This window comes from Pelodiscus sinensis, chromosome 31, assembly GCF_052426305.1.
Source record: "Pelodiscus sinensis isolate ZL-2025 chromosome 31, ASM5242630v1, whole genome shotgun sequence".
Lineage (NCBI taxonomy): Eukaryota > Metazoa > Chordata > Testudines > Trionychidae > Pelodiscus > Pelodiscus sinensis.
In genome coordinates this window covers 11,533,223-11,545,168 of record NC_143082.1, presented here as the reverse complement: position 1 = coordinate 11,545,168, position 11,946 = coordinate 11,533,223, and the positions used below count along the sequence as shown (strand labels likewise).

The following is an 11,946-nucleotide window of genomic DNA, read 5'->3' as shown; positions in this document are numbered from 1 at the left end:
GCGCGGCAGAGCGCAAGTGCTTGCCCGGTTGCGCGCTGGCTGAGCCATGACCCCGGCGCTGTGCCCCTCGCGGGCGTGGCGGAAGAGTGGGGGAACCTTTAGCAGCTGACCCCCTGACAAGAACCCCGGCCCTACGGGCCCTGGAATTGCCTGGGAAGCGATTACTTGACACCCCTTCGCTGCAGGGCAGCCACCTCTGGGGTGGAGCGCAGCAGCTGTTCGGCGGCGCACAACGGCGAGCTGTGGAGCTCGCTCTCCCAGCACTGAGCAGTCCGAGTCTGGGGTGCCGCAGCAGCACGTGGCAACAGCTACACAAGGCTTTGGGGGCAGGAAGTAGCCAACCGAGGGGGCAGGAGGTGGCAGTAAGACCTGACCCAGAGCGGGTCTGGGCCAGGACACCGGGGTTTGCCCCCTGAAAGTCACCATACGACACCCCATGATTTCTAGGAAGCGTAAACTTTGGGGACGTTGTCTTCATTAGCAGAGCACTGAGTCACGGTCACCAGCGCCTGCAGCTCCTGGGGGACAGTGGGTAGGAGTGAGCTCAAAGGGAGGGAGGGAGTGCGAGGGCGGAGGGGTGCATGGGGTGGGGGTAAGGATGGCTAGGGAGAGGGGATTGTGGAGTCAGAGAGGGGGTGAGCATGGAGAGGAAAGGATGGATAGCTAAAGGGTGTATATAGACACGGGGGTGCATGGGTCAGAGGGGTGTATGGGGAGGGAGGGTGACTAGCTAGGGCGCATGGGGCAGAGGAGTGTATGAGGAGGGAGGGGTAGCTAGCTAGGGCGTACGGGGACAGAGAGGTGTAAAGGAAAGGAGGACTGGCTAGCTAGGGCGCATGGGGACAGGGGGTTATGGGGAGGGAGGGTGGCTAGCTAGGGCGCACGGGGACAGGGGGTTATAGGGAGGGAGGGTGGGTGGCTAGCTAGGGCGCATGGGGACAGGGGGTTATGGGGAGGGAGGGTGGTTAGCTAGGGCGCACGGGGACAGGGGGTTATAGGGAGGGAGGGAGGGTGGCTAGCTAGGGCGCATGGGGTTGGGTAGGGGCCGCTCAGCGGTCGGGGCGGATGTTCTGCCGAGCTGGCTAGGCACAGGCAGGGGGAGCGGCCCAGGGAGTGGCTGCATCTTCCCCCCAGATCCAAGAAAAACTTGCGAGCGGCTCTGCAGTCGCAGTGTGAGCCTCCGATCCCAGCGGGGCCGCACCTGGGGTGGGGCGGGGGGCTGGAGCGAGCTCGCTCGCAGAGCCGGTGGGAGGGTGCAGAGAACCAAGTCGCCCGGCGGGGGAGCGAGCGGGAGCTGTCGAGCCCGGCAGATGGAGAGGAGCGGCTGAGGAGCCAGAGTGGAGCCGGCCGGGCCGGGCGGAGAGTGAGCAGCGGAAGGGAGGGAAGCGAGGGAAGGGAGGAGTGCGTCCGGCGCACGGCTTAGCTGGGAGGGGGGACCCTGCCACTGGGGGGACGCAGGGTGTCAGGGGGTACAGGGTGTGTGGGAGGGAGTTAGATAGACAGGGTGTGCGGGGTGCATAGGTAACCGGACAGAGGGGGATGGATGGGTAAATAGACAGGAGGTGTTTGGGGATGGATGGATGGATGGATGGATGGATGGGCAGATAGACGGGGGCACGGGGACAGACAAAGGAGGGGATGGGGATGGGCAGGCAGACAGAAAGAGGGGATATGGGGATTGATAGACGGGGGAGATATGGGGACTGACAGACACACGGGGATGGATAGACGGACATAGAGCGTATGGGGATAGATAGACAGGCATGGGGGACATGGGGATGGATGGGTGGACAGATAGACGGGGGTATGAGGATGGACAGACAGGCGTAGGGGACATAGGGCTGGACAAAGGAGGGTTGGGGTGCACTGGTGGACAGAGTCGCTGTGGGGGCGGGCAGTGAACGGGAAAAGGGAAAGCAAATGTCTGAGGGCGCTCCGGAGTTGTGGGAAACACACGAGAGTGGGGGGAAGCAGAGGAGGAGGCGCGCTGGGGCCAGAGGGAGGCATGTGGAGGACCAGGGTGCGCAGTGTGCTGGTGTGTGGCGCAGGAGGTTCGCAGTACACGTACAGTGGACTGTAGCGGGGTGCTGTGCCAGTACAATGTAGATGAGTGTGCAGTGAGTGTACAGTGCGAGCTGGGGACGTGTGGTGCAGTGTGTGTGTGCAGTGAGGTGCAGGGGATGTACCATGTTGGCTCTGGGGGTGTTTAGAGTGCCTCATCTTTCCAGAAGGGACTGTCCCATCCCTAGAAGGAGGAGGGCAGGGCTGTGGTCAGTCTGCCCCATGCGCTGCCAGGGAGATGCCCACTAGCTCATCCGTGTGCCCGTCAACAGATCCCAGGGCTTGGCCAACTCCAGGAGTGGGACCCCCGCCCCAGGACAGCAAGTCCATCTCACTCCGTCTGGATCCCCCTCAGATCCAGCGTCAACCCCCCTTTCCAACCAGTGCCCTGTCAGCCACCTGCCCCTTTCACACTCCTCTTGGAGCGTTTGGCCTCAAATATGTCACTGGAGCTGGGAGCCAGGACTCCTGGGTTCTCCCACCGGCACTGGGGGGTGGGGGGGCTGGGTGCCAGGACTCCTGGGTTCTCCCATCGGCACTGGGGGGGAGCGGGGGCTGGGTGCCAGGACTCCTGGGTTCTCCCATCGGCACTGGGGGGTGGGGGGCCTGGGTGCCAGGACTCCTGGGTTCTCCCATCGGCACTGGGGGGGAGCGGGGGCTGGGTGCCAGGACTCCTGGGTTCTCCCATCGGCACTGGGGGGGAGCGGGGGCTGGGTGCCAGGACTCCTGGGTTCTCCCATCGGCACTGGGGGGGAGCGGGGGCTGGGTGCCAGGACTCCTGGGTTCTCCCACCGGCACTGGAGGGAGGGGGGGCTGGGAGCCAGGACTCCTGGGTTCTCCCATCGGCACTGGGGGGGAGCGGGGGCTGGGTGCCAGGACTCCTGGGTTCTCCCACCGGCACTGGAGGGAGGGGGGGCTGGGAGCCAGGACTCCTGGGTTCTCCCATCGGCACTGGGGGGAGGGGGGCCTGGGAGCCAGGACTCCTGGGTTCTCCCATCGGCACTGGGGGGAGGGGGGCTGGGAGCCAGGACTCCTTGGTTCTCTCCCCGGCACTGGGGGGAGGGGGGGCTGGGAGCCAGGACTCCTGGGTTCTCTCCCCGGCACTGGGGGGAGGGGGGCCTGGGAGCCAGGACTCCTGGGTTCTCCCACCGGCACTGGGGGGAGGGGGGCCTGGGAGCCAGGACTCCTGGGTTCTCCCACCGGCACTGGGGGGAGGGGGGCTGGGAGCCAGGACTCCTGGGTTCTCTCCCCGGCACTGGGGGGAGGGGGGCTGGGAGCCAGGACTCCTGGGTTCTCTCCCCGGCACTGGGGGGAGGAGGGGCTGGGAGCCAGGACTCCTGGGTTCTCCCACCGGCACTGGGGGGAGGGGGGCTGGGAGCCAGGACTCCTGGGTTCTCTCCCCGGCACTGGGGGGAGGGGGGGCTGGGAGCCAGGACTCCTGGGTTCTCTCCCCGGCACTGGGGGAAGGGGGGGCTGGGAGCCAGGACTCCTGGGTTCTCCCACCGGCACTGGGGGGGAGGGGGGGCTGGGAGCCAGGACTCCTGGGTTCTCTCCCCGGCTCTGCCAGTGCCCTGCCGCTGAGGAGATCCAGGCTCCGGAGCTTTCTCGGGTCAGTTTTTCGCGGAGCAGGCAGGACGCTGGGGAGAGGGGCCGGTCCGAAGCGCTTAGCTCAGCTTGTGGCTGGTTGGAGCTGTGGCTCCCCCAGGCGCGGGGCGAGGCCCCTGCGATCGGTTCCCTGCCCTGGCCCTTGGGGTCCCCACCCGGGTGGGGGCCCTGCAGCCTGGCCCCGGGGCAGGGTGGGCGGGCTCTGAACCCGCCCAGCTCGGCGATGCGGTCCAGGCTCCCGCTGCTTGGGGACAGGGAGGGGGCCGCGTTCACGGCCCCGCCCGGCGCAGAGCAGCAGGACGGGGAAGCCCCCCCAGCCGGACACCTTGGGGTGCGCGTCCCACCGCCTGGGGGGGAGCCTCGGGACCTGTGCTATGGGGGCCGGCGCTGGGTTCCGGGGACCCCCCCCCCGTCCCTTCAAACCCGTTGGCTGTAGGAGCTGGGCTGGGGTTGTCCTCTGGGAACCCATTCGTGAGGGCGGGTCCGGAGTCCCCTGGCCTGCCTCAGTTTCCCTGCCTATACCGGGGTGAGGCCCCAGGGCTGACAGGAGGTGGCGTGGGGGAGGGGACTGGGACATCTCTCCCCTAAAAACCTCCGCCCTTTCCTGCCCCCAGCCCGCGGCTGCCCGGAGCAGGAGACGAGCCCTCTGGACCGGGACATGAGGGAGGAGGCGCCGCCCGGCCCGCCACAGCAGCCCCGGCGCCGGCCCGCCATTGCGCAGCATGGGGCTCGCCCCCCTTCTTGCCCTCTGCCTCTGGAGCCGGTAAGCAGGGGGCAGGAGCTTGGGGGAGGGGTGGGGGGCCCGGTCCGGAGAGGCGACCGCGGCCTCGGTATGAGGTGTCTGGGTGGGGGGGGGGGTCTAGAGAGCAGAGTGGGGGCGGGGCGGGGCCGGGCGCCAGGATCCTTCTAACCCATCTGTGGAGGGCAGTGGGGCCAAGTGGTTAGATTAGGAGTGGGGCTGGGAGCCAGGAGGCGGCCGGCGACTGGATCTCATGGGCGGCCACGGGGCGTTGGGGGAGTTGTGGGGGGCAGGTCTCCTGAGTTACGGGGCGTCCCGGGGGGGTCACGGGGTCACGGTCCCGCCTCACGGCTGGGAGCTTCGCTATTTCCCCTTCAGCACCAAGATGTTCTCCGCAGTCTCCGGGTTGTTCGTGCCCCTCCCTCCGTTGCCGTGGAAACCTCTGCTCTAGACCTGGGGGCTCTCGCATCGTCACGGGAACACCCCCCCCCCCCGTGACGCACCTAATCCTCACACCCCTTTCATCTGGTTCCAGGGAGCGGGGTGGAGCGTGAGGGGGGAATTTCCCCTGCAAACGGGGCCAGGTGCAGAGCTCCGGCTGGGGGAGGGGGGTGGTCCCAGGTTTGCACTCCTTGCACACGCGGGGGGGGGGGTGGTCCCAGGTTTGCACTCCTTGCACACGCGTGTGATGCAGGCTGCACGTGGGTCCAGCTGCCAGCAGGGCTGGAGTGCGCATAGCACATTGGACTTCTGGTTCTCTGCCCAGCTCAGGGAAGGGAGTAGGGTCTAGTGGTTGCGGGGGTGACCAGGGCCCTTGGGTTCGGGGGGAAAGCAGGGTCTGGTGGGTTGGAGTGGGGGGTGGGGGGGGCAGCACTCTTGGTTTTCTGTCCAGCTCAGGGGAGTGGGGTCTAGTGGTTGTGGGGGTGACCAGGGCCCTTGGGTTCTCTCCCCAGCTGTGGGGGTGGGGGGAGCAGGGTCTGGTGGGTTGGAGTGGGGGGGGGCAGGGCCCTTGGGTTCTCTCCCCAGCTGTGGGGGGGGGGAGCAGGGTCTGGTGGGTTGGAGTGGGGGGGGCAGGGCCCTTGGGTTCTCTCCCCAGCTGTGGGGGGGGAGCAGGGTCTGGTGGGTTGGAGTGGGGGGGGCAGGGCCCTTGGGTTCTCTCCCCAGCTGTGGGGGGGGGGAGCAGGGTCTGGTGGGTTGGAGGGGGGGGCAGGGCCCTTGGGTTCTCTCCCCAGCTGTGGGGGAGGAGCAGGGTCTGGTGGGTTGGAGGGGGGGGCAGGGCTCTTGGTTCTCTCCCAGGCTCTGGGAGGGGAGCAGGGGCTGGAGGGCTGGAGCCGGGGAGGGCTGGGCACCAGGACTCCTGGGTTTTCTCCCCTCCGCTCTTCTCCCCTGCTTCGCTTCCCTTCCAGGGCCCTGGGGAACACCGTTCTGGGCCCGAAGCAGCCGAGTGACCCCCTCCTGACTCCCAACACCGTGTGCCTGACGCTGCCGGGGCTCAGCAAGCGCCAGATGGGGCTGTGCGTGCGCAGCCCCGACGTGACCGCCTCAGCCCTGCAGGGCATCCAGATCGCCATCCACGAGTGCCAGCACCAGCTGCGGGACCAGCGCTGGAACTGCTCCAGCCTGCAGGGCGCGGGCCAGGTGCTGCAGGGCAGCGCCATCCTCCAGAGAGGTGAGGGCAGAGGGACCCCGCAGCCCCCGCACAGCACGGTCCAGGACTGGGCCCCCCCCCCAGCCACAGGGGCATCAAGGGGAACGTGCCCAGGGGTGGGCTTTGCAGTCCCCGGTTTGGGCCTGTCTGCGGAGGGCATAGGAGCTGGGCTGGGGAAGAGGGGACCATCGGGGAGAGGCTGCCCTCTCCAGGGGTCTGGACTGACCCTCCCCGTTCCGCTTGGCACTGGCCCCTGCCTTGGATCCACGCGCGGCCCCTCAGCTCCTTGGCCTCCAAGCTACCCATGCCCTTCCTGCTGGCCCCTCTGCTGTGACTCCCCTCCTCCCCCACCCTCCGACTGCCGGGATGGCTCGTTGGGGCTGCCCCTTCCCTGCTCCCGGGACCTGAAGCTGCCTCTGCCAGAGGGAGAGGAGCTAATAACGCCAGGATCAAAGCGAGGGAGCTGGAGCCAGCTGGAGCCAGGCTGCTCCTGGGGCACAGGGCGTTTTGTGGGTCTCGGCTGGTGCTAATGGGGCAGCTTCCGCAGAGACGCCCCATGGCCCCAGCTCTGAGAGACTGGGAGGCATGGCTGGAGGGCTGGTCAGGGGAGCGTCCCAGGTCTGCTCTCCCGAATGAAGGGGAGACAGCACCCCCAGGGCAGCGCAGGGGAGGGGTTCCTGGCACCTTTAACCCTTCCGTGCCCATGGAGCGTGGCAGCCCAGCTGGGAGCAGGGGTCACTAAGGCTGTGGGCTCTGGAGACCTGCCTTCAAACACCAGTGCAGCTCAGTGGGGTTAGTGGTTTTTGTCAGGGGCCGAATCAGAAAAGGGTTAATAGGGCCCTGCAGGTCGGGAGTGAGGGGCACGGGCACCCCGGAGCTGGAGGGGGTAGAGCCTGGGTTGGAGGGCTGGGGGTCAGGAGTGCAAGGCAGCGGCAGAGCTGGGCGGGGGGGGGGGGGAGAGCCCAGGGCTGGGCTGGGAGAGGTTGTGGGTCAGGAGTGAGGAGTCTTTGATGACTCCCATTCCCCAGCTGGGTAAGCAGCAGCTGCTGCCTCCAGGGACTTTCCCAGGGACAAGTTGCAGCAGGAACATCAGGGGTCGCTGTGCAGGGGGAGCGATTGGGCGCAGCGCACAGGGCTGGGGCTGTGCAGTGAAGGTGGAAGGAGCAAGAGCAGCTGGAGACACTGTGCGGAGGGAGTCATTGGAAACAGTGCACAGGGTTGGGGGTGGGAGGGGATGCAGCGCTGTTGGGATGGGGGGCCATGCAGTGGGAGCGATTGGGTGCAGTGCACAGGAGTGGCAGTGGGAGGGGATGCAGCGCTGTTGGGATGGGGGGCCATGCAGTGGGAGCGATTGGATGCAGTGAGCAAGGTTGGGATAGGAGGGGATGCAGTGCTGTGGGGGGGCCATGCAGTGGGAGTGATTGGATGCAGTGCGCAGGGTTGAGGGTAGGAGGGGATGCAGTGCTGTGGGAGAGGCATGCAGAGGGAGCGATTGGATACAGTGCACAGGGTTGGGAGTAGGAGGGGATGCAGTGCTGTGGGGGCATGCAGTAGGAGCGATTGGACACAATGTGCAGGGTTGGGGGTAGGAGGGGATGCAGTGCTGTGGGGGGGCGTGCAGTGGGAGTGATTGGATGCAGTGCACAGGGTTGAGGGTAGGAGGGGATGCAGTGCTGTGGGGGCATGCAGTGGGAGCGATTGGACGCAGTGCACAGGGTTGGGGGTGGGAGGGGATGCAGTGCTGTGGGGGGGCCATGCAGTGGGAGCGATTGGACACAGTGTGCAGGGTTGGGGGTGGGAGGGGATGCAGTGCTGTGGGGGGGCATGCAGTGGGAGTGATTGGATGCAGTGCACAGGGTTGGGGTGGGAGGGGATGCAATGGGAGTGATTGGATGCAGTGCGCAGGGTTGGGGGTAGGAGGGGATGCAGTGCTGTGGGAGAGGCATGCAGTGGGAGCGATTGGATACAGTGCACAGGGTTGGGAATAGGAGGGGATGCAGTGCTGTGGGGGCATGCAGTAGGAGCGATTGGACACAATGTGCAGGGTTGGGGGTAGGAGGGGATGCAGTGCTGTGGGGGGGCGTGCAGTGGGAGTGATTGGATGCAGTGCACAGGGTTGAGGGTAGGAGGGGATGCAGTGCTGTGGGGGCATGCAGTGGGAGCGATTGGACGCAGTGCGCAGGGTTGGGGGTGGGAGGGGATGCAGTGCTGTGGGGGGGCCATGCAGTGGGAGTGATTGGACGCAGTGCACAGGGTTGGGGGTGGGAGGGGATGCAATGGGAGTGATTGGATGCAGTGCACAGGGTTGGGGTGGGAGGGGATGCAATGGGAGTGATTGGATGCAGTGCGCAGGGTTGGGGGTAGGAGGGGATGCAGTGTTGTGGGGGGGCATGCAGTGGGAGCAATTGGATGCAGTGTACAGGGTTGGGGGTAGGAGGGGATGCAGTGTTGTGGGGGGGCATGCAGTGGGAGCAATTGGATGCAGTGTACAGGGTTGGGGGTAGGAGGAGATGCAGTGTTGTGGGGGGGCATGCAGTGGGAGCGATTGGACGCAGTGCACAGGGTTGGAGTGGGAGGGGATGCAATGGGAGTGATTGGACGCAGTGCACAGGGTTGGGGATGGGAGGGGATGCATTGGGAGCGATTGGACGCAGTGTGCAGGGTTGGGGGTGAGAGGGGATGCAGTGCGCAGGGTTGGAGCCGTGCGATGAGGGTCGAAGGGGCAGAAACAGCAGGGGACACTGGACGGTGCAGCTGCATCCCAGAACAGGGGGTCAGCGGAGCGGAAAGGATCCTGTGATGCTCTGGGAAAGCGCCCTGGTGAAATCTGACTCCAGTGACGCTGGGCCCTCTCCCTGGCCCTGTCCATTTCAGCTGGGTCCCTGGTGTCCCTACTTGGGAGGGGTCCGGCCTGGGCCCCAGCTCACCCCCTTGCCATGTGCTCCACAGGCTTCCGGGAAAGCGCCTTTGCCTTCTCCCTGCTGGCGGCCGGCGTGATGCACTCCGTGGCCACGGCCTGCAGCCTGGGCAAGCTGCGGGGCTGTGGCTGCATGTGGGGGGAGCGCGGCAGCCGGGACAAGCCGCGGGCGAAGCTGAGCCAGCGGCAGGTGCAGTCCCGGGGCAAGGGGCTGCCCACGCACTTGGCCTCGCTCCTGGGGGAGCCCAGCCCGCAGGACACCTGGCAGTGGGGCGGTTGTGGCCCCGACGTCAGTTTCGGGGAGCGCTTCTCCCGGCAATTCCTGGACTCACGAGAGGCGCCGCGTGACATCCAAGCCCGCATGAGGATCCACAACAACTGGGTGGGCAGGCAGGTACGGTGCCCATGGGGCATGGGGCAGGGATCTGGGGGACAGGGGCACAGTGCCTGCAAGGCATGGGGGCAGGGATCTGGGGGGCAGGGTCACAGTGCCTGCAAGGCATGGGGGGCAAGGATCTGGGGGGCAGGGTCACAGTGCCTGCAAGGCATGGGGGCAGGGATCTGGGGGAGCAGGGGCACAGTGCCTGCAAGATATGGGGGGCAGAGATCTGTGGGGGCAGGGGGGCAGTGGCTGCAAGGCATGGTGGGGCCAGCACCAGGACAGGGCATGGGGGTGCGAAGAGGAGGGGAGGGGTGTTTGGGAAGACAAGTATGGACCAAAAGGGACCAGGGTTCAGAGACACGGTGCTGGGGGGCAGGGCGCTATTGCTGAGGCTCATGGCAGACACCTCAGGCCTCAGTGCACCTGAGCGTGTGTGTGGGGGGGGGGACACATCTGGTGGGAGCAGCCAGTGATGAGCTGCAGAGGGTCCAGCAGCCTGTGGCTGTGGCAGTTGCTGTGGAACTGTCCAGTGGCAGGGAGTTCCACCGGCTCACCGGTGTCCCTGTTTCCCCCGGACAGGTGGTGACGGAGAACATGAAGCGCAAGTGCAAATGCCACGGCACCTCGGGCAGCTGCCAGTTCCGGACGTGTTGGCCGGTGGCACCCGAGTTCCGGCTGGTGGGCACGGTGCTGCGGGAGCGGCTGCAGCACGCCGTCTTCATCAACGCACACAACCGCAACACGGGCGTCTTCGGGCCGCGGCTGGGCCAGCGCCGCCTGGCCCGCGAGCTCGTCTACTTCGAGAAATCGCCCGACTTCTGCGAGCGCGACCCGGTCCTCGACTCCCCCGGCACCCGCGGCCGCACCTGCAACCGCACCAGCCCCCGCATGGACAGCTGTGCCAGCCTCTGCTGCGGCCGGGGCCACAACATCTTGCGCCAGACCCTCAGCGAGCGGTGCCGCTGCCACTTCCACTGGTGCTGCTACGTGGTGTGCGAGGAGTGCCGGCTCAGCACCTGGGTCAGCGTGTGCAAGTGAGCGGGGCGGCGGCTGCGCCCCAGGACTGGTCCCCCAGCCGCCCTGCCCTCCTATGGGCTGGAACGGAGCAGCCCCTGGCCAGCAGTGACTCGGTCCCACGCTCCGCGGCGTGCCAGGCTCAGAGATCCAGGGGGGGTTCCCCCTCTGCCTGACAGGGGGGTCCTTGCAGGCACTTCGGCCCGGGGCAGGTGCCCCAGGAATGAGCCCAGAGTGGAGGTGGCACCCCCACCCCACAGCTGGAGAGATGGGGTGGGGAGACATAGCTCCCAGGGCGCTGCAGGAAGGAAAGAAGAGACATGGGAGGCAGGGGCTGTAGCCGGTCCCAAGACGTGGGCAGGAGGGAAGCTATAGACGGGAGTAAACAAATGTAGCAAATGCTTTAAATGCTGCAGTGAAAGAGGGCACAGGGATCAGTGGGGGGGGGGGGGGTACGGGAGATGCCAGGAGTCAGTGGAGTTTTGGGGAGGCCTGGGGGACTCTTGGAGAAACAATGGGGCATTAGGAAGCTCCAGGAGCAGAGAGGATATGGAGGCACTGGCCCTGCACAGCAGTGCAGTGGGGTGCCTGGGGCACAGTGGGGTATCAGGGCTGGGAGATGTTCTGGGCAGCAGGGCTATGGGGAAGCTGCATAGCAGAGCAGTGGGGAGCCAGGGGGCACAGTGGGGTATCAAGGCTGGGGGAAGTTCTGGCCAGTGGGGTTATGGGGGAGCTGCACAGCAGAGCAGAAGAAGCTAGGGTGACCCAGTGTGGTATCAGGGCTGGGGGATGTTCTGGGCAGCAAGGTTATGGGGGACTGGGGTGGGTGAGAGCACCGCAGGGTTAATTTACGGCTCTAGGGCAGGGTTACTCCGCTCTCAGGGGTTCCCGAGCACAGTCCATGAGCGCCTTGTGCCCCCACTGGTGTCACCCCCAGCCCGAGGCGTACCGCAGAGCAGCACCCCATGTTGTCACGCCAGTTACTACCAGTAAACGCACCTGCCTGGAGAGCCTCTGGTGAATTCACTGGTGCCAGGTCCCAGTGCCCTGTGTCGGGTGGTGACACGGAGCTTCGGCCCAGCCATGCTTCTCCGACACCACCTTTGCTACCTGCAGCTGGCGGCTGCCCTCTGCCGTGATGGGTCCCACTGCATGGACGCTTTCACTGGGGAAGGACTGTGGGGCAGGGAGAGCTCTGGGGTAGCAAGCCCCAGCTCTCAGACCAGGTCCAGCAAAGAGGAGAGTTGAAGTAGAAGGAGGGCTGGGTACCAGGACTCGGAGGTTCTATCCTCAGCTCTGGCAGGGAAGTGGGGTCTAGTGGTTAGAGCAAGGTGGGGCTGGGAACCAGGACTCTTGGGTTCTCTCCCTGGCTCTGGCAGGGGAGTAGCGGGCAGGCTCCGGGTGATGCTTCATCTCATGGGGCCTGTGTTTGGAGCTGGCAGGGGAGCCCCAAGCGGACCCCTTCATGGTGTGGCCCAGGTTAGTAAGTGGCTCATTGCCAAGGAGAGGCATGTGCAGTGTGGGTACACACTGGTGTGAGCATGTGGGGGGGGGTGTATCCACCTGATTCGGGGCAGCTC

At 66.3% G+C, this 11,946-nt stretch overlaps 1 protein-coding gene across 2 annotated transcripts; it reads left to right on the top strand.

Moving 5' to 3' along the window:
- Positions 1-1,023: 1,023 nt before the first annotated feature.
- WNT10B (Wnt family member 10B) lies at positions 1,024-11,374 on the top strand. 2 transcript variants are annotated; one of them, XM_075901984.2, is made up of 5 exons: positions 1,024-1,172; positions 4,281-4,429; positions 5,812-6,074; positions 9,003-9,364; positions 9,932-11,374. In XM_075901984.2, exons 2-5 carry the CDS (start codon positions 4,389-4,391, stop codon positions 10,388-10,390), a joined length of 1,125 nt encoding a protein of 374 aa, XP_075758099.1. In that variant the 5' UTR covers positions 1,024-1,172; positions 4,281-4,388; the 3' UTR covers positions 10,391-11,374. The 2 variants fall into 2 exon arrangements, with proteins under 2 accessions (XP_075758099.1, XP_075758098.1); XM_075901983.2 differs by lacking the exon at positions 1,024-1,172 and adding an exon at positions 1,181-1,363.
- Positions 11,375-11,946: the final 572 nt, after the last annotated feature.

Excerpts from the sequence above, each read along its gene's own strand:
- WNT10B (XM_075901984.2), top strand. The coding sequence starts at position 4,389 with ATGGGGCTCGCCCCCCTTCTTGCCCTCTGCCTCTGGAGCCG. Across the intron at positions 4,430-5,811 it reads GCCCTCTGCCTCTGGAGCCG|GGCCCTGGGGAACACCGTTC; the intron begins GTAAGCAGGGGG and ends CTTCCCTTCCAG. Across the intron at positions 9,365-9,931 it reads ACAACTGGGTGGGCAGGCAG|GTGGTGACGGAGAACATGAA; the intron begins GTACGGTGCCCA and ends TCCCCCGGACAG.